Source organism: Fukomys damarensis, unplaced genomic scaffold (genome assembly GCF_012274545.1).
Source record: "Fukomys damarensis isolate Sample0158 unplaced genomic scaffold, DMR_v1.0_HiC HiC_scaffold_1, whole genome shotgun sequence".
NCBI lineage: Eukaryota > Metazoa > Chordata > Mammalia > Rodentia > Bathyergidae > Fukomys > Fukomys damarensis.
This window is the reverse complement of record NW_022900913.1, coordinates 61,689,618-61,710,412: the sequence shown is the minus strand read 5'-3', so window position 1 is coordinate 61,710,412 and position 20,795 is coordinate 61,689,618. Positions and strand designations below refer to the sequence as shown.

At 36.2% G+C, this 20,795-nt stretch overlaps 1 protein-coding gene across 3 annotated transcripts in view; it reads right to left on the bottom strand.

Moving 5' to 3' along the window:
- Tent2 (terminal nucleotidyltransferase 2) overlaps positions 1–20,555 on the bottom strand; it is a 49,260-nt gene extending 28,705 nt beyond the window's left edge. The window contains exons 1-8 of one of the 3 annotated variants that reach the window (XM_010604131.2): positions 20,256–20,555; positions 19,959–20,158; positions 13,137–13,307; positions 12,852–12,941; positions 9,593–9,830; positions 3,009–3,123; positions 2,827–2,918; positions 991–1,057 (exon numbers count right to left, since the gene is read on the bottom strand). In XM_010604131.2, the coding sequence (XP_010602433.1) occupies positions 991–1,057; positions 2,827–2,918; positions 3,009–3,123; positions 9,593–9,830; positions 12,852–12,941; positions 13,137–13,273 (739 nt within the window). In that variant the 5' untranslated portion in view covers positions 13,274–13,307; positions 19,959–20,158; positions 20,256–20,555. Of the gene's footprint in view, positions 1–990; positions 1,058–2,826; positions 2,919–3,008; positions 3,124–9,592; positions 9,831–12,851; positions 12,942–13,136; positions 13,308–19,958; positions 20,176–20,255 lie in introns of all 3 variants that reach the window. The other 2 variants (XM_019204581.2, XM_010604121.3) reach the window with 2 other exon arrangements.
- Between the last annotated feature and the right edge of the window lie 240 nt (positions 20,556–20,795).

Below are 20,795 nucleotides of genomic sequence, written 5' to 3'. Positions count from 1 at the left end.
ATAAAAAAAAAAAAAAAAAAATCAAAAGGAAACAATTCTATTTTATTTGAACTAGATTATCTGTAAGACCCTTTCCAATTTTAACATTTTATGATTTTCACAATATCCATTAAAAATTCATTTAAGGTTTGAATTACTCCCTTATTTTCCAGATGCAGTAAATTATATCCATTGAAATAAATCACTTGGCTTATTTCTCTCTTACAATAGGTCTCAAGCTGTTCAGGGACAGTAACTCATTACTCGACTTTTTATTTTCCAGCTCAAAGGTTCCCACAAGTTACCTGCTCAACAAAAAAACAAATACCTTTCCAATATCATAGTAGTTAGTGTGACTTCAACTTTCTTTAAATTTTGTAGACATTTAAAATAAACTGATAAATCCTATGTAAAATAAAACCTGTTTAGAGTCAAGCTTACTAAAGAATAAAACCTTACTATATGGCCATATGGCCCAAGTCAACAATTTTGCTTTTGTTAGAATAATACATTTGGGCCTCGTGTTCATTTTTTTTTTTTTTTTTCTGAACTTATAACCTTGCAATAGCCAGGCACACATGGAGCCACTGAGTTACATCTTGGTCCGTGTTCATATTTTTTAAACAATTAAAATGCACATCACTGCAAAACAGATGAAATCTCTCTCTCATCTGAGTACCTATAGTACTTCATATGTGTCACTCTTTAGGCTTTTCAGATACTTTGCATTACAGCAATTCATTCATGCCTAAGTTTCTTTCCCTAATGAACCACAGCTTTTGAGAAAAAGTTTATGTATCTCTCACTACATCTAGTGAGATATAGAACAAACAAGCTCATTAAGATTAAATGGTCTTTTTTTTAATAGTTAAAAGGAATTTAGTTGGAAAAAGGATCCACATTATACATGACCAGAAAAAAAAAAAAATTCTTATCAGAAAACAAAGTGAGAAACATTTTAAATAGCTGTTAACAGACAGATTATGTGAACTTGAGACATGTCAGACTTACAAAGTCTAGTACAGAAGTGTTTATGGACTAATAGTAGTATGTGCCGTGCTTCAGTCTTCTGATTTACCTGAAGAAAAAAAAACAAAAAACAAAAAACACTGAAGTTAAAATGAAAGTCATTTTTCATAATCTTACTTAGCTTAGTAATACATTTTTCTTAACACATCTCAACAAAAAAGAAAACATACAAAGTGTACTTTTCTTTGAACTTATTTTCATTATACACCAAATTATATTAACGAAAAGGCCAACCTTAATTTCTAAATTTCACATCCGTGTTTCTAAATTCCAGATTTTAAACTTAAAGGATGATTTTTAGAGAAATTCTGGAAGTCATGTCATATTTTCCTTTGATTTAAATGTACAAAATTAATCTTTTCCAACAAAAATAAACAGACTTTTAAGCTCTCTCAATGTTTTATTCCCTATCTAGACCATGAGCTGTTTTGGCTGTTTAGTTTTTTTTTTTTTGGTGGGGGGGTCTTGACAGGATCTTGCTATATAGTTGAGGCTGGCCTTGAACTAACTACATAGTCCAGGCTGGCCTCCAACTCACAGCAACTGTTTTGGCTCTGCCTTCCAAGTGCTAGGATTATAGGTGTGCACTATACCTGGCTCTTGCGAGCTTCATTTGAATATAAGATATAACAAGATGATTCACATACATGATTAAGACTGGAAGACGGACCTGAGTATAGTCTAACTGCAAGAGTATATTTTAATTGCAACTCTTGTAATCGCCATTATGTTTATAATTTCAACCTCCCCTTTCCATTATATGATTTCTAAACATAGAAAAATACCAGTTTCTTTCCTTGAATAAATCTGTTTCTCATTTGCAGTAACTACAAGTTATTTTTGTTACTGGAATAACATGAACAGTAAAAATATATACCACCTTCAATAGTTTTTTTATATTTTTAAAGATGTAGAATGCTAACTGTATTGTTTGCTTTAAATGTACCAATAAACTCAAGGGAAAAACAGATGTAGAACACAAGGCATATTATATTAATATAATACTGATTTTAATTTAAGCTTTGGTGATTCATCACTTCTCGGCCTTTTAGCTAAGATAAGTAAAGCTTTAGTAATTCAGGGGAAAACTCAACCATTTAAAGAGGCTGCTTCAAGTCAGCTTAATAAACACTAATTATTGTGATAATGAGGTATACACAAGAGATTGGCTAACAGGAATTTCAAATTAATGTAATACCACGTACGTAACTTTTTTTTTTTGGTACCAGGGATCAAACTTGGAACCTTGCGCTTGCAAGGCAGGTGGCGCAATCACTAAGTTAAATCCCTGGCCCAATCCCACTTAACACTCTGATTGTTAAATAAAAATAAAACCAAAATGTCTCAGAAATTATATTAAATTTTATAAATCACAATAGTCTTACTTTAAATTTCAGTGAAATCTTTCTGTCTTCCCAAAATAAAATCTCTAAACCCCACAGCATTTGAAAAGGGAAAAAAAATGAATAAAAATAGGATCACTGAAAATTCAAATGAAAAGGAAATACATCGAGAAGATAATACTGCCACATGTTTTTGCTGCATCCTGATAAATGTATCCAACCTATCGACATTTCAAAATAGAGGCAGAACTCTTTAAAAACACAACTTAGAACTAAATTAATGTTAGAGCTCCTGTTATGCACATTGTGTGCACACTTTAAATTTAAAAAGCAACATTTTCTGAGTTTCTTGGAATTATGGTAAACAGAAAATCCAAAGAAGCAAGTTCTTTTCCTCAATGACTTTTATGTGAAACTTTTTAACTAATAAAACATGAAAAATAAACTTGGAAGAAATAAATGTTTCATTACTTACTGGTTCTTCTTTAACAACTAGGCATAAATCGCCATCACTACTCCGGGTACCAAATCCATTTAGAGAAGACCCAACCAAAAAAAGTCTGCTTTCTAAAAGAACAGAAGGAAATTCTAAGATATTATTCACATTGTAAAAGAGGAATACATAACATAAAGAGCATTCAAAATAGGAAGACATACGTGGAAACAGCAGCTGAACTTCTCTCTGCAGCTGTGTTCGACAGAGCTCTTTCTTCTTTAAGTCACTTACTTGCTGCTGACATGTTTCAAATAATTCCAGTATCTGCTGACTTAACTTGAATCCACCACAAAAAAAAATTTTGTTCAGAAATGTAAAATAATTACCATAATGAGAAGTGAAAAACAATTCTACTGACACTATTTTTAAAATAAACATGTACTAAAATCTGAATACTTTCTAATATAAAACTCCTAAGTATAATTATGGGTCACCAAACCACCACCGTTGGTCCCTGTCTTGTTTTTTGTGTGGCCCATGAGCAAAGAATGATTATCTCCTTGGCTGAAATCATATGTGATTTAAATCACATATGTAATACCTAGCTGACTACATATATAATGGCACTTTAAGAATATTCTTTTATTTTATTTTGTTTCATTCTAGGATAAATTTTTCCGCATTTTTTTAATTTAGAAAAACTATTACAACAAACTGCCTATGAAGAATTTTATTAAAGTTGCTTAAATGGCCACAATACTACTTGTTGAAGTTGCCTGCCAGAATTACTTTAAAATTAATTGTAAAGGCAATCTATTTCTCAGTATAAGTAATGTTGTATTTGCTCAAGATTGTATAAAATTATCTATAGTTCAAAACAGTAACTGTTTCTTCCAAATTTAAATATTCATCTTTCCTTTAAAAATGATAACCTGTCTTCTAAGTCAACCTCAAATTAAATTACCAATGAAATCATCACTGTGGTCAACACATGCCATTACTATAAGGATAAAGTATGGATTTAATAAAAGTTTTTAAATATATCACTATACAAAACTTAAGGTACAACTTTCACATAGTATTTTCAGCAGTGTCTCTACTTGTCCATGTTAGCTGCTCTCTATGTAAAAGAAAGCAAAATAACTTTTAGTTGGAAATGCTAAGACCTGATCATTACCTCACAAAAAATGCTAAGATTTTGCCTAAATGTAACTATTATCTTCTACCAACAAATAAAAAGATTTTAAAATCCCAAAAAAATCTAAACTCAGAGGGTACTCATTTTCAAAATTCAACTCTCTAGTTTTACAAAACAGAATATGAACCTTTGTGTGTAAGAAAATATCTACTAACCAAATCTTTCCCTAGAGCTGACTCAGACAACTGATTAATAATCAATTATCAATCTTAAGTGAGCCCTCTATATCACCACGTACTGTGTCATATGTTCTCTGTTGTACTTTCCCAGTCAGTCTGATTTCCTGCATTCAGTAAATGCTGTTTCTAACCTCTTCCACTCTTTTCAAACCTCTGACATCCCACTTCATCCTCTTTTTACTGTGTCGTATGTTCTCTGCTGTACTTTCCCAGTCAGTTTGATTTCCTGCGTTCAGTAAATGCTGTTTCTAACCTTCTCCACACTTTTCAAACCTCTGACATCCCACTTCATCCTCTTTACTCTCAACAGATGACCTTGCCTAGTAATTGAGAAAGAAAACAAGAAGCAGCCATGGGCACTCCATTACCTATTACATCTACAAACCCCCTTGTACCTACAGCAATCCTCTGCATCTCTCTCCCCAGTCCCAACAAAAAGTTTTTCTCTTTCCTAAGGCCAATCACTCCACCTATACAAAGAACCTATTCCCTTCCCACATTCCAAAAAACTATTCATGATTGTTCTTTTCTTTCCAAAGCAGTCAACCTCCTCCTGCACTACTGAATCTTTCTTGCTAACATTTATATATGGCTACCGTTTCTCTCACCTAAAAAAAAAAATAGAAAAACCTTTGTCCCAATTTCTTCCCCTTTGGTCACAGTTTCCAAAATAGTTATGCCTTCTCTTTGCCTCTTTCTCTTTTTTTGCTCAAGCCACTTCAACCTTGGACAGGGGCTCTCCTGCTGACAATCACAACTATCATCTTTATGCAGATGATTACCAAATGTATATTTTTAGTCAACACCTTTCCTCTCAATTCCAGATCAATATATATTCCACTATCAATTTTGAATATCTTCTTTGTTGCTTCAAAAGCATCGTAAAGGCCACACCACAGAACTCATGAAATTATCCCTTATTAAATATGCATGCACATACATTTGCTTCTCTTTTGTCTCAGTAGAGGATACCACTATGTCATGAACTGAAATGCCAGAAACCTTAGCATAATCTTCTTCAATATCTTCTCCATCTAATCCAGTAATTCTAAACAAGATGGAATTTTGTTCCCTGGAGGACAATTAGCCACAACTGTAAACATTTTTGGTTGTCAAAACTGGGGAATGCTGGCCTCCAAAGTAGAAGCCAGAAATGCTGCTAGACATCCTAGAATGCAAAGGATAGCCCTCCACACCAAAGAAAGCTGGCAGAGGAGAAATAGTAGAATTTACCTTGATGATAAAGAAAATTAGCCCTTAGCACAACTGTAACACAGTCAGGAGTCCTTGGAGACCTAAGACAATTAAAAGTAAGCATTTGTACCCAAGATTACTGCTCAGGAAAGCATACTCCTTGCCCTACACAGCTCAGTGTGCGTGTACTTCCCTTAGTCTCTACCTTAACAGCAATCTCAATGACTCATAGCTCCATTTTGTAACTATCTCATCTCAGAAATACACACCACAAGCCAGAATCTCAAATAGTTTATATATTTCTAATATCCCTTGCAGCAGCATCCAGCTATGGTAAGCTGCCTGCTTCGCGTGTTCAAGTTATTTCCCCAGCTAACAATTATTATTCTTGACAATGTTTTGGTTATAAAATTGTCTTTAGTCTGCTCCAGCACTATTCCCCATAAGCCCTACATGCTCATGCTCAGGGTGCAATCTGTAGAACACAAGGTTTCTCAAGAGCAGAAATATTAGAGCAGATTTTTCTACTGTTCCAACTATCTCTTAATTATGTCCTCAATCAATGTATACATCCAAAAATCTTGGTTTCTTATGTTGGTAGCCTAGAAACAAATCACTAGTCACTTAATGTCTCTGTCTCTGTCTCTCTCTCTCTCTCTCTCTCTCTCTCTCTCTCTCTCTCTCTCTCTCTCTCCCTCCCTCCCCCCATCCCTCTACAGTTCTTTAGTCCCATATTCCATCAAATCTCCTTATTTACTATCTCTCATATCATTCTCATCACTATGTGCCATAACTGAAAGCTTTCACACAGCCTTAAAGAAGATCATCCATCTTCCAGGCCCATCTCGTTCTAAGCCATACTCCACACTAATGCAAGAACTATACAAATCTCTCGTGTTATTCCCTTTATTCAAAAAACTAATGGCATTCTACTGTATATCAAGACCCCAAACAACTGCCCTGTTGTTAGCTCATAATAAACCCTCTATTCACTTTTGCTATTCTACAGAGGCAAACCATAAACTTGGGCAGTGATGGCAAAATAAAGAAAGACACTCTATTAAATATTAGCTATAACAACAATGTGACAAGTCACCTGGTATTACAGTCAGTTCTAAGAATGTCATCTCCTTGTCCTTAATTTTAAACATTTTAAGTTCTTCCTCTTTGTATCTTTAGAGACAAAGGTCAAATCTTGTCTTTTCCCATTTACTAGCTGTGACCTTGAGTAAGTTATTATTTTAGCTTTATAAGCCTCAATAAAATTAGGATATGTCCTGGGGTCTATGTCACGGGGTTGCTGAAAAGACTAAATAGCACAGCCTGAATAAAATGTCTAGGAAAAAAAAAAATCATACACATTCATTTTCTTCAAAATTGTTCACTTAAGCCACCACGGTGGTACAAGCCTGTAATCCCTGCAGCTCAGCAGGCTGCGGCAGGAACACATATTCAAGCCCAGCATTGGAACTAAGAGAGATCCTGTCTCAAAATTTAAAAGGCTGACTCAGCAGTACAGAACTCCAAGTTCATCTCTAGTATTACAAGAAATGAAAAAAGAAAAGCTGACATCAAGAATGAACATATTAAGCTCAGCAACACTGCACCTACCTTACAAGTGCAAGGTTCTGAGCTCAATCCCCAGTACTACAAAAAGAAAAAGAATGAACACAGAACTAATTGTTTGCCTTCTTACCAACCAGCAGGAAAAAAGTAGCACTCAAAGAAACTGGTTTAACTATAAAAGCTATTTTTATCTCTCTGAAAGAAATGCCTAATTCCAAAAATATTAGATTGAAAAGGATAATTTTCTATGTACTAAGAAAAGAAAACTTTATCGATACAGAATTACTCTACAAGATGACTGGGCAATGTGAATTATAATACAAACAAAAATATACAGCAATACTGAACTCTACAGATAATAAGTTCTACAAAAAAAATCTACTGGCATATTATTAAAAACCCATATAGAGTATATTTAACACTATAAAGAGTTTTTTTAATCACGGAAGTAAAGACAGCCGAAAACACAGGCAAAGAGGGAGGAAGAAATAGTATCCCAAGTTTGTCTTTTCTCATTTTAGTTTTCCTCTCTCCCACTGGTTTTGCCTGATTATCCCTACATTGTGGTAAAGAAAGCTGCAGAAAAGGAAAGAATAGGCTTTTCAATAAATTGTGCTGAGACAACTAGAACAACAGCAAAAAAAATCTAGCTAGACCCATCAACTTCATATTGCACATAAAAATTAAATCAAAATATGTCACCATCCTAAGTGTAAGCACTGAAGCTATAAAATAATCTCACAACACCACATAGGCATTAATCTTCATGACCTCAGGCTGAGTAATGGTTTCTTAGATTTGATACTAACAGCATAAGCAACCAAAGAAAAATAAACTGAACTGTATCAAATGAATGGCTATAGTAAAAGACAGGACTTTAGAGGTAGCTCAGAAATAGAGTGCTTACCTAGCACACTCAAAGTCCTGGATTCTATCCCTAGCACTTCTAAAACACACACACACACACACACACACACACACACACACACACACACAATCCCAAGTGTTTCAAGTGTTGTCAAGGAAGAACATTCATACACCACCAGTGAAAACATGCTGTAAAATAGTACAGCTACTTTAGAAAAAAACTTTGACAGTTCTTCAAAAAGTTAACATAGGGCTAAAGATATAGTTCAGTTGTACAGCATAGGCCTAATGTACCCAAATGCCTTGGGTTCAATTCCTAGCATTATTTAGGAAAAAAAAAAGTTATATGACCCAGCAAGTATGTACCTCCTTGGAACATGCCCAAGAGAAATGAAAACATGTCAGTGTAAAAGTTCATACTCAATCACAACAGCATTTATTCATATTTGTCAAAAAGTAAAAACAACCCAAATGTCCATCAACTGAGCAATGTGTTAACAAAATATGGTACACCCACACACTGGAGTATTATTCAAGTAGAAAAAGGAACACAGTACTGACAGATACTATGACATGGAGAAACCTGATAACACTATGCTAACTGAAAGAAGGAAGGCACAAATGGCCACATGTTGTATGATTCATTCGACTTATATGAAATATCCAGAATAGGCAACTCCACAGACAAAGGAAACAGACTGTTAAGAGTGAGGGGAGGGAGAAATGGGGAGCTTACTGCTACCAGGTAAAAGGTTTCTTTTAGGGATGATGAAAATGCTCTGGAATCAGATGACGGTAATAGTAGGACAATTTTGTGAACACACTAAAATGTACTGAATTGAAAAGGATGATGTTATGATACAATTACTCACCTAAACAACAAAAGAATGACAGAAGAATAAAACAGCAGCACAACTAAGGTACAAAGCAGGTGATGTTTTATTGACCATGATTTTCTTTTCGGTGCCTTTATTTTGTTTCAGATTTACGCCGATTGCTAGGAACCCAAAAATGAGTAATACAAACTCCCTACAATCTCTTCAGCCTCCTTCTCTTTAGCATACAAATACTTGTAACCTACTTCTTGCCAGTATGGAAGCTTTGAAGAGCAGTAAGGCACAAATGATCCAAGAGAATGCAGATATTTATATTGTAAACCTTTCCCTAGCCTAGAGGCTTTAACTTTTCACTAAATATGGCAGAGGGGAGAGAGATGCTTTTTACCTGTGGTTGAAATAACTCATTGTTCCCAAAGCTAACAATATCATTTTCCAAAAATTATTATTACTTAATAATTGATTTTTTTTTCTTGTGGTACCCAGAGCCCTGCCCATGGTAGCCAAGTACTATCACTGAGCTATACCCCCAGTCACAAAATGTTTCACAAATGATCTTCTTGATAAGTATTTCGTACTCTTAACACTTCTTGATTGTACCATTTTGAATGTATTACTTTCTCAGAGACTCCTGAATTCTCTATTTTTGAGATTTAAAAACCTTATAAACACGAATGTCCTTTAACAAAATGCTTTAAAAGAATATTATTATAAGCATAAGAAAACTTATTTTCTGATGAGGAAAAAGAGAGTTCTGTAAAGTAGGAAATCAAATGTTTTGGGTTTTAATCCCAAATTTTTACAATTCAAGAGAAACCTAATTCCCTGTCAGCTTTATTACATAAAATGACACACTTCAAAATGAGATTTAGGCAGAAAATTGGCTGAAGAGTACTTTAAACAGTTTAATACATTATTCATATTAAATTTCCAAAAAGCAAAAGTAAAATTTGCATTATCATTACCTTATCTTTGGCTTCAGGCAGTGTGATTTCTCTAGGCTCTAAAAATGATATTTCTCGGAAAGGCGAAACACATCTGACTATCTCTGGTACATAGGGTGTATGAAACAATGGAGGCATTGAGTATCTTCGTTCACCTGATAAAGGCACTATCTGGTTAACTACAGTTGGGTCTTGGTGGGGTGAATGGAATCGTTGCCGTTTACCATCAAGAGGCAGGTTTTTTTCATCACTTAATCTCCTGAAAAGAAGCAACAGACTTAGATACAACTTTCTGGAAATAAAAAATAATTTAAAATACATAAATGTCCTAACTGATAGTGACAATGTTATGACTTTCAATGAGGCCACAGTATTAGCTCATACTGAGATTAAAAATATTCATTTTTAATTCATACAAGAAATATCTTTCAGAGCCTTAAAAACTGAGTAAAAATAGCCTCCTGCATTTGAACTATCCCCCAGTGTTTCATCACAGCAGTGAAAACTTTATGGAAAATGTTCTACATAAAGCCTCACTAAGAGCCAAAGATTTAAACTCTAACATAAGACTGAATTGAAACTGAGTGTGCTGGCGTATGCCTGTAACTCCAGCTACTCAGCATAGGAAGATGGTAGGCATAAGAACAGCCGGAGTAACTTAGCAAGACCCTATGTGAAAATGAGGGAAAAGGCTATAAGCTCAGTGTGAATCCTTAGGTACAATCCCCTAAGCCACACATACACACAAGAAGATGGAGTTGTACCATATATAACATTGGTTTTTTTACTATACCTATATGCCTGTTCGGCTGCCTGGTTAACCACATATAACAATGGTTATTTTTACTATACCTATGTCAGCAAGAAACAGTAAAAGCTATAAAGACATTAGACAACTGAGGAAATTTGAAAATGAACTATGTCAGATACAGTAACAGTATTGTACTAATATAATTCCTTCCGCATGATCAATGTATTTTAGTTATGTGAAAAAATATTTTTGTTTTTATGAAGAGAAAGCTAACATGTTTGGGGGTAAAGTAAAATGATAACTTTCAAATGATTCAGAAAAAAAAAATGGAATTAGAAGAACAGGCAGAAAGAGGCAAATGTAAAGCCATGCATTATGTCTGTAATTTCAGCATTGGGGAGGCCAAAACAGGAAGATCAATAGTTTAAAGCTGAAGTGGGCTACAAAGTAAGTCCATGTCTTAAAAAAAAAAAAAACAAGAATAGGAAAATGGATACATACTGAAGATATACTCCTAAGTGAGATAAATAAGGCACACATATGTAAATACCGAATAGTTTCTCTGGTGTGAATAATCTGCAATAATACAGAAGATCCTAATAAGATTACTGACATTTAGAAATGGGAAGAAAGGAGTTAAAGGTGTAGGGAAGGTGGGACGGGTAGGGGAAGGGTAAAAAGGGAAAAGAAAAAAATGTGAGATAATGAAAAGATGGAAATAAAGTGGTTGTAGATGGGGAGGGGAGGAGGGGTTGTAGGGAGGGTAGGGACAAGGGGCAAAAATGAGAACCAAGACTTGTCATGTAGAGGTACAAGATCCCAACAATGAATGTAACTGTACTGTATCCCTAAAATGTACCAATAAACTCAATTAAAGCTGAAGAAAAGAAAAAAAACAAGAAAAGAAAGAAAAAGAAAATGTAGCAAAACACTGACAAAACTAAAAGGCACACAGATGCTCAGTCACTGTTCTTTAAATATTTCTGCAAGTTTGAAGTTTTCAAATTAAGAGTCAAGAAAATAATTAGGACTGAGGATGTAGCTCAGTGATAGAGTGCTTGCCAAGAATGTATACAGCCCTATGTTCAATGCACAGCACAGTAAAAAAGGAAGGGGAAAAAATATAAAGAACAGAGTAAACTTCACCAGAAAGACAGTGCTAAAGCCAAACAATATCCCCTCGAAATTCCAAGGTCAAAATCCCAAGGTTCGTATTTCAGAGTATGACTATCTTTGTAAGACTCATAAAGAAGTAATTAAGTTAAAATGGGATCTTTAAAGATGGGCCCAAACCCAGGATGACTGGTGCCCTTAACAGAGGAGAGCAGCCAGGGATTTAGCTCAGTGATTCCACTGCCTGCCTCACAAGCACAAGGACCCGAGTTTGATCACTGGTACTAAAAAAAAAAAAAGGAGATCAAAGGCATGATGTGACACAACTTTCTAGTGCCAGCATTCTGGGAGGCTGAAACAAGACAGAAAATTCAAGTCCACTCTGGGTAATGTGCTCAAGACCCTATCGCAAAACTAAATAGGGTTGGGGGCCAGGGATTTAGTTCAGCGGTTCAGTGGCCTGCCTTGCAAGCACAAGGATCCGAGTTCAATCCCCCGTACCAAAAAAAAAACAAAACTAAATAGGGTTGGGGATATAGTTCAGTGAGAAAACCCTGGGTTCAATTTGCAGTACCATCAAAATAAAAGGATTAGGACACAGAGGGATGAGCATATAAGGACACAGTGAGAAGATGGTAAGAGGGAAAGGGGATTTGAAAAGAATTAGAATGTGTTACATACATTACCAGTTGCCCACAATGCACATAATCATTATCAACTGTAAACATTTACTGATTAAAAATAAACTTTTTAAAAAATAATGGTCATGTATAAGCCAAGGAGAGAAGCCACAAAAGAAACTAACTTTAGGGACAGGGATTTAGCTCAGTGGCACTGCACCTGACTTGCAAGTGCAGGGTCCTGAGTTCAATCCCTGGTACAAAAAAAAAAAAAAAAAAAGAAAAAGAAAGAAACTAACTTTGTTGATACAGTGATCTAGACTTCTAGTTTCCAAGTTGTGACCAAAAAAATCTGTTGTTTCGGGCACCTAGTACCAGTCTGTAGCACTTTGTTATGGCAACCATAACAAATTTTTAAAAATACAATTTAATTTACTAAAAATTTCAATTAAAGAGTAGTTACCCAGGGCTGGGGATTTAGCTCAGTGGTTCTGCCATTTGCCTCACAAAAACAAGATCTCAAGTTTGATCCCCCATACCAAAAAAAAAAGTAGTTATCTGAAGAAACGTAGCTTCATTTCATCTATAATGTATAAACGGCAGAAACAAGCAAATGAAGGAATCCTTAAACCTTTTTAAACAGAAAAATTAAAAAATCCTTTTATTGATCTGAATATGCCAAGTCCTAAAGAATAAAATCTAAGTATAGTATCTAAAAAAATTTTACACAAGATAAACTATTAAACAGTTCTCAAAACTCTAAAATCTTCTTTTAAAGTAACTGAAAAGTACTTACTTCCTTCCTCGAAATATTGGGGATGCTGAGGTCGGTATTGGACCAACATTTCCATATGTCAGTTGCTGTAATGACAAAGCTCTAGACAAGCTATCAAAAAAGCAAAGAAAGACCAGTAGTAACATACATATTTTTCTCTAAGAATAAACTTCACAAAAACTAAGTATTTCACTGATCAAGAGAAATATAGAAGCAGTAAATTTTCTCTACCATCAAATCTTCCATACGAAAAAGGCTTTATATCAAAAAGAAAATGAAAAAGGGCCCAAACAGCACTGTACTTACTCTGCATTCTGGAAGTTGAATTGTGCATCTATAAGCTGCTGGTGTGAATAAAGAGTTGGTGACAGAGCAAAGAAGTTATTATGTTGCTGATGGTTTGGAGTGAAGGGCGGGCGACCCAAAATTGAGTTCGGGAACATGCTCTTGCTCACTGGAAGTGCACATGTATTCTACCTACAATAATTTAAAAAGACAAAACTGTACTACATCTTAAAGATACTGAACTCTTTGAAAATTATCTGCTATATAAAAAAATTAGTTATAACATTACTAATTCATTTACATAGTTATTTTTAAAAGTTAAAATAGGTGGTACATGTCTATAATTACAGCATTCTGGAAGGCTGAAGCAGGAGGACTTCAACTTCTAGTCCAGCCTAGAAAATTTAGTGGATCTTGTCTCAAAAAATTGTAAAGGGCTGGGATGTAGCTTACCATTAAGCCCTGCATTCAATCCCCTCTACTGCAAAAAAAATACACACACACACACACACACACACACACACATACTTTCAGTTCTAAAGTAGGTAACCAAAAACAACGAATTCTAAATCTAAATTAACCATATTATTCAACTAATATCAAAATATACACATTTCTAAATTTGTGATGAATCTGCCGTAATGTTTGCCAAATGTGTCAACAAATGTTTTTAAAAATCAAATTATCAAACATCACCAAATTTAAAAATCAAACTATTAAATATTACCATATACTCTAGTGAAAAACACTAGAGAAATTTAATGGAATACTACAGTCTTAATATTTAATTCTCAATTTAATACATAAAGGTTTCAGCCATAATGTCACAACCGATTAGTAGGATATGGATTTCACCTATCTGATGAAACAAGCAAGAAAATTTGTATCACCTAAAAATTTATAAAATTATGAGATTCTTCTCAAAATCCACATACTTTACACAGAGGACTAGAATGTGATGGCATACTACTGCAACCCAGTATTCTGACAGGCTAAGGCAGGAAGATCACAAATTCAAGCCCAGCCTGGCCAATGTAGAAATTTATCAAGACTCTGTCTCAAAATAAAAAACAAGAAAAAAGCCAGGTATATAGCTCCATACAAAGGCCCTGGGTTCAACCCCCAGTTGGGGGGAAAAAAAAACTTTCAATAAAAGAAATATGTGAGGCCAGGCGTGGTGGCACGCACCTGTAATTCCAGCACTCAGGAGGCTGAGGCAGGAGGATCACTATGAGTTCAAGACCAGCCTGGGCTACATAGTGAGTTCCAGGTCAGTCTCAACTACAGTGAGACCTGTCACCCCCCCAAAAAAATGTAAATATATGTGATGGGCAGGGTGACCCAAGCCTATAATCCAGGGACTCAGGAGGTTAAGGCAAGAAGATTGCCAAGTTTTACACCAGCCTAAGCAACCGGGAAGGACCATGTCTCAAAAATTAAAAAGGGCTGGGGGTGTAGCTGAGTGGTAGAACATTTGGTTAGCATACACTAAGCTCTGGGTTCAATCTCAAAAAGGGCCAGGGGGATTCAAAAGGAATAATAAAAAACTAAGTAAAAATGAGACCTCCGGGTAACACTCTCAAAGAATTAGAAAACTCTTCTATGAATGAAATTAGAAACTACCCATAAGCTCAGTGGTTCCACTGACTGCCTTGAAAGTGCAAGGTCCCAAATTCAATCCCAGTACTAAGTACAGAAAGGCAACATGGTCCAACATCCAACATTATACCAAAGGTCCAGAACAGAGTAATACAAAGGAAACTACTAACAGACAAATAAAACAAGGAAATATCTAAGACTAAAAGACACCAATCCCTAGACTGAAAAGACCCAATGAACAGCACAGTAAAAAAGCATTACTTTTTCAAATAAACTTTGTCACCATTCTTTTGCTCATTTCATTCAATTCTTTATACAAGAGGAGATGAACCTGGAATCCAACACCAGAAGGAGATGCAAATAAGGTTTATTTGATGAGCTTCTTTTAGAAAGGGTCTTCCTGGTCCAACTATAGGTTCACCACCACTGCCCTAGATATTCTAACAGCAGCACAAGGTAAAATCTGTGCCATTAAAAAAACAGAATATTGTGTATTCCTGACAACTCTGAAAATGTGTTCTCTGCATTACATGATCTATGATAACAAACAAGTGCAGTATCAGACTCTGCTACAAGCTTTAATGACTAGCTGGCAACCTGGTTCTCTGCAACAACCTGGTGGGAAAAGTCCTAATTTTTCTGGCTATGATACTGTGCACTGGAATTCTTTTCTGTTATGTGATTCATTATTGTTGTGGGCTAGTGTCTCGTATGTCCTTGCCCCCTTTTTCAGACTACCAAAAGATGATGGTTCTTCAAAAAATGGAACCCAATATTTCTATGTCTCCTTTAGGTAAGTCAAGATGAGACTTTCAGTCCCTGGCTAAGCAAGATCAATACCTACCTACCCCTTTCTCAGCCTGAAGTAGTTGCTGAAGAGGGACCATCAACCAGCTGCACTCCCTTAACAAGAGGCTGAAAAAATAAATAAAAATTTAAAAAATAAAATAAGGGGCTGAAGTGTCATGAGAAAAAATGAGGTAGGTTAGAAGAAATAAAACCAGGTAATATGGAGACAAGAAAACTGAGATTTTAAAAATTGTACTTTTAAGTAAAACTGAAGCTTCAGGATGCAAGCCTGGGCAACTAACTCCCTTTCAGCTATAAAGAGGTCTGCCCATTCCCTTTTTACTTTCAAATGGTTCTTTCATCCATGAACAGACCACCCTTTTGGGATTTCTCATATGAATAAACCATTATCTCACTATGGGAGGGCCATTCTCTCTTACCTACTAGACAAGACTAAGATTATAGATTATCAAATTCCAGACTCACCATTCCAAACACATAAAAGATCCCTAGTTTTCAACTGTATTGTACCTCATTTCATGGAGGTGCACTCCACTCCTGCAAGCATCCTACATGTCTATCTGTAATAAACCTCATATCTCTTTAAAATGTGTGTGCATATATGTGTATGTGTGTATGTAAAAGCAGCTGATTAAAAATAAACTACTAAACTACACAAAGAACTGTAACAGTAATATAAAAAAGAAAATACAACCACTGATACATATTTGGTACTTATAGCCATTAAACATATTTGGTACTTATAACCATTAAACATTTAAACAAAAGTGGTAATATTTATTATATCACTTATTACACATACAGTATCCTATTTGTCACTTGTTATAGATTTATATGAGTCTACATGACAATTTTTGTGTAACAGATATGTGGAAGACAAGACAAGATATGGAAAGCACTAAAACTTTGTTTTCAGTAAATGTAAACTGAGAGAATGAGCTATGGAAGCTTTTTTTAAAAAAACAGAAGAAGAAAAAAAACCTAACCAGTTATAGGACTTGAAGTGGTTGCGCCTCTAGGAATCAAGACTGGATGGATTCGAAAAACTAGAAGAGTCAACAGAAGAGAAAGAGATCTAGGAAGAAACTAATATATCAGTCAAACACACTCTTATTCTTATTTTTTTTTTTCCAACTGTAAAAGATGAAAATTCTCTAGGCTGACCACAGATAAACTAAAAAACTTGTGAGCATCATCAATCTTGTCCCAAATACCTGGCTTTCTAATTTTTAAAAAAACTTATTTAGTGGTACCAGAGATTTAACCCAAGGCCTTCACATTGAGCATATCCTTACCCCTTACCCCTTTTGTATTTTGAGACAGGGTCTCACTAAATAAATTTCTCAGGCTGGGCTTGCACTTATCATCCTGCCTCACTCTCCCAGGGATTCCTACAGCTGGGTTTACAAGCATGCACCATCACACCCAGCTCTGACTTTTTTTTTTTTTTTTTTATTTTACTTTCTTTAAAGAAAAAAAAAAAAAAAAAAAAAAAACATGTCAGCCAGCCCTTATTTCTCACTATAGGAGATTAAAAAAAGAAGAAAGAAAAGAAAAACTACATCTGAAGTTCACTGATAAGTGGCCAAATATCTTGAACTAAAAAGCATTCTAGGGAATCCTTTATTAAAAGGGCCAGGGATTTAACTCAGTGGTTCTGCCACCTGCCTTGCGAAGTGCAAGGACCTGAGTTCAATCCCGGGTACCAAAAAATAACAGTACATTCAGCAGGACCAGGGATTCAGCTCAGTGGTTCCATCGTCTGCCTCACAAGACAAGCACAAGGTCCCAAATTTGATCCCCAATACAGGAAAAAAAAAAAAAAAAAAAAAGTACATTCAGTAATCCTGGATTGAAGTCAAAGACTGACAACTCTTTTTTTCTATACTTTGCCTAGGAGTAAAGCTTGATATTTATTCTACTTCCCTGACTGAACTTCCCCAAAAGTATAATTGCTATTCCATAGGATATAGAAGAAAATGTCATTAACTATGACTCACTGTAATGAATATTGCTTAAAATCTCATTTTGTTAGAATACAGATACTTTAGACCTAATCAAAGGAGGGTGTTTTTATTCAGAATGTTCTATTTCAAGTTTATTTAAATCAGTTCATAGCTTACAACCTAGACTCTTTATTAATACCTATAAGGCTGTTTTTCTCTAGACCAGTAATGGCAAACATTTTAGGGCTTTCAATGATAACACACAGCCTGTTGAGGTATGTGTGCCATACATTTGCCACCACTGCTTTAGACCAAAATTAGATAGACAGATTGATAGGTTGATTCAGACTTGAAGATAAAAAATGACATAGTAACCCAGACTTCATCTTGTTTCCATCCTATTACATCAACTATTACATCAAATGCGTAAATCAAAAAAATATCTTGCGACTCTGACAAGAACTACTGTACAAAGTCAATAACCAAATTGTTCAGCACAGCCAAATGTTTACTCTGGGCAGATATCCAGCTCAGTCTACCCAAAATTTCCAGAGAACCAGTGGCTTTGAAATCCCTACAAAATAAAACATCTGTCAGCCTCTCCTCAACAAGAATCTCTGCTCTTAAGTCAGGTTCCTGACCAGGTCAACCTTTAAAGTGGAGAGAACCATTCCTAGGAGGTTTAATCAACAGTATTCAATGCTCTCCAACATAGGTATGCTACATGACCATCTAGAGATAAGGAAGTAAACCAAAAAGCTCATAAATCTCTCTTCCTTTTTCTAACACATTTCAACAGTAATTTTGATAAAATACCAAATCAAGAACCAATTATAAGGAATAAACAATGTAAGGGATTCTTATAAAACAGTATCATTTGGCTACAATCATTTTAAATCTTCATATGCTTTTTTTGGTGGCACTGGGGATTGAAGCCAGGACCTTCACACTGAGCTACATCACCAGTTCTTTTGTTATTTTTGAGACAGGGTCTCAAAGAGTCACTAAATTGCCTAGGCTGAGCTTGAACTTGCAATCCTCCTGCCTCAGCTTCCAAGAGTACTGAGATTACAAGTGTGTGCCACCAAACTGGGCTTCTTTAGATTCTTAATGAAAAGCTTCTTCACTAAGTATAAATGATCTATGCAAAACATTATTCCACATTACCTGCAGTAGTCAGGTATGATAAACTTCAGAGATTGGCAGTATCCTATTTTTCTTTCTCTAAAAATTAAGTTTTATCTATACTCCTAATTATAAAATATTCTAGGTAAAGTTTGAACTGCTTTTAAAACCAGTGTGCTGGTTCTTGCTGTAAAGAGAGAATTCTGAAGATGCTTCTCATTAAGTTTGACTCAATGGAAAATCACAAGTTCATTTGTAAATGATCATTCACGAGACAAGAGAGTAAGTTTGTAAGTTTTTATTTCCTAGTGATGTAGTATTTTATTGTGAAATTTATACCCTGGTTATTCATCCTCAACTTGACCTCTCCAACAAATTACATAATAATTCCTTTATCAGGATTCCTTGGAAAGCAGAATCTACCTAATATAACATATGGAACTGTACTGGCCGAAGCAGGTCATCTGTCGACTTTATCCAAATGCTTTGATCCCCTAAATCCACTTTTTCCTCCACAACAGAAAAAGTCCAATTCCTAAATCCTGCTCACCCACTGTCAAAATCGTTTCCGGGTTTCAGTCAGGACTTTACTTTTTATTAAGAATTGAATTCCACCCAAATGCTAAAATAGAATCTAGTTGGGGCTGGAGATTTGACTCAGTGGTTCTACTGACTACTTCACAAGCACAAGGGCCCCGGTTCAATCCCCAGTACAAAAAAAAAAAAAAAAAAATCTAGTCACAAGGTACCAAATAAATAACAAATGACCTGTTTCACATGGAGTTTATGTATATCACAGGGCATTTCTAGAGCAGACATAATTTGGAGCTATTCACATCAACAAAGTCATGTTACTGCTTCTAGGTACTAATAAGTACTCCTAAATCAGAGCCTTATGACTGTTAATTCATACATATTAAAAACCTTGTGGACCATACAATACGAAAATATTTATATGTTGCCTGCCATAGAAACACACAGACCGTGTGCTCAGTTTTGATCTTTTTCTTCACAAAATCACAGAGTATTTGTTAACAAGGTGTCAACTTGGCTTGAATTTTACAATTTCTGTTTCTTCCCTCTTCACCTTTTTGGTGTAAATGTTAACTATTTTAAACATAGAACTGAAAGAGACAAAAGGAGAGGGAGCCTAAGTAATCCAGAAATTGTGAGACACATAAGCCCCTTGTGTCCTTACCAAGAAAGAAATGAAGATCCTATCCACAAAGGCTGACCGGATATAGAAGGGAGGGTATTTAACTCTCAGTCCCAACCTTTTCCCGTAAAATGAAGAACTAAGATAATTTCCTGTCACTTAAAAATCTTAAAGATAAATGCCTTTTAAAATAATCTGGACCGTTACCTTCGTTCTCCACTGCCCTTTGAAACACCATGCAGGAGTTTCGAGACAATCTTCCCGCTTCGATCGCGGAGGAGGACAGGGCAGTGGGGTGAGGTGACTGGGGTAGGACTCGAGACAGAGAACACTGGAGAGAAGAGGCCCTGAGAGTCCTCAAAAGGAGTAGCAGCCGAGGGCTGCCTACGAGATCTCGCTGGAACTTCCTAAGCAAAACAAAACACTAGTTTCAGAAAAAGTTAAAGCGCGCCCCGCCCCCGACAGGGCCCGCACTGCTGCGCCCCTCCAGGAAGCCAGACTCACCAGAGTCACCAAGAAGGCTGCACAGCCCGTGGCCAGAGCCCGGACAGCCGCAGCCGGGCGCGCGCGGCCGGACCCAAAGAGGCAGGGGCGGCCCCAGTGGACCAGGCCCGGCTTCGGTTCGGACTGGCGACCTATGGCCAGGCGCGACTGCAGGAGGAGAGACACGAGAAAACACAGGACCAACGAGGATATACAGGATGAGGGGCGGCGGTAAAGGCGGAAGACCAAAAAGTCGATGAGAAGGCGGCGTAGAAAAATCCGGAAGATTGACGTGACCCGGATGAGAATACCGGCAGAGGTGAGAGGTCGCTTCCGGTGGCCGCCACGCCCCCTTTGGAGCGCCTGCTGCTGGAGTGCGCAGGCGCACCTCAGCGTTCGGCGGGACTCGGGATTCGCTGGGAAAGAAGAGATGCGGACCTTTTCCTAATGGTCCTTCCAGTGTTGGTGGGTGGGCCCCCTTCTGTGGGCCCCCTCCCTGAGAAATTTTTCCTCAACCAACTTCTCCGCTCTTCTCCTGTGGATCAGTATTAAATTTTAGAT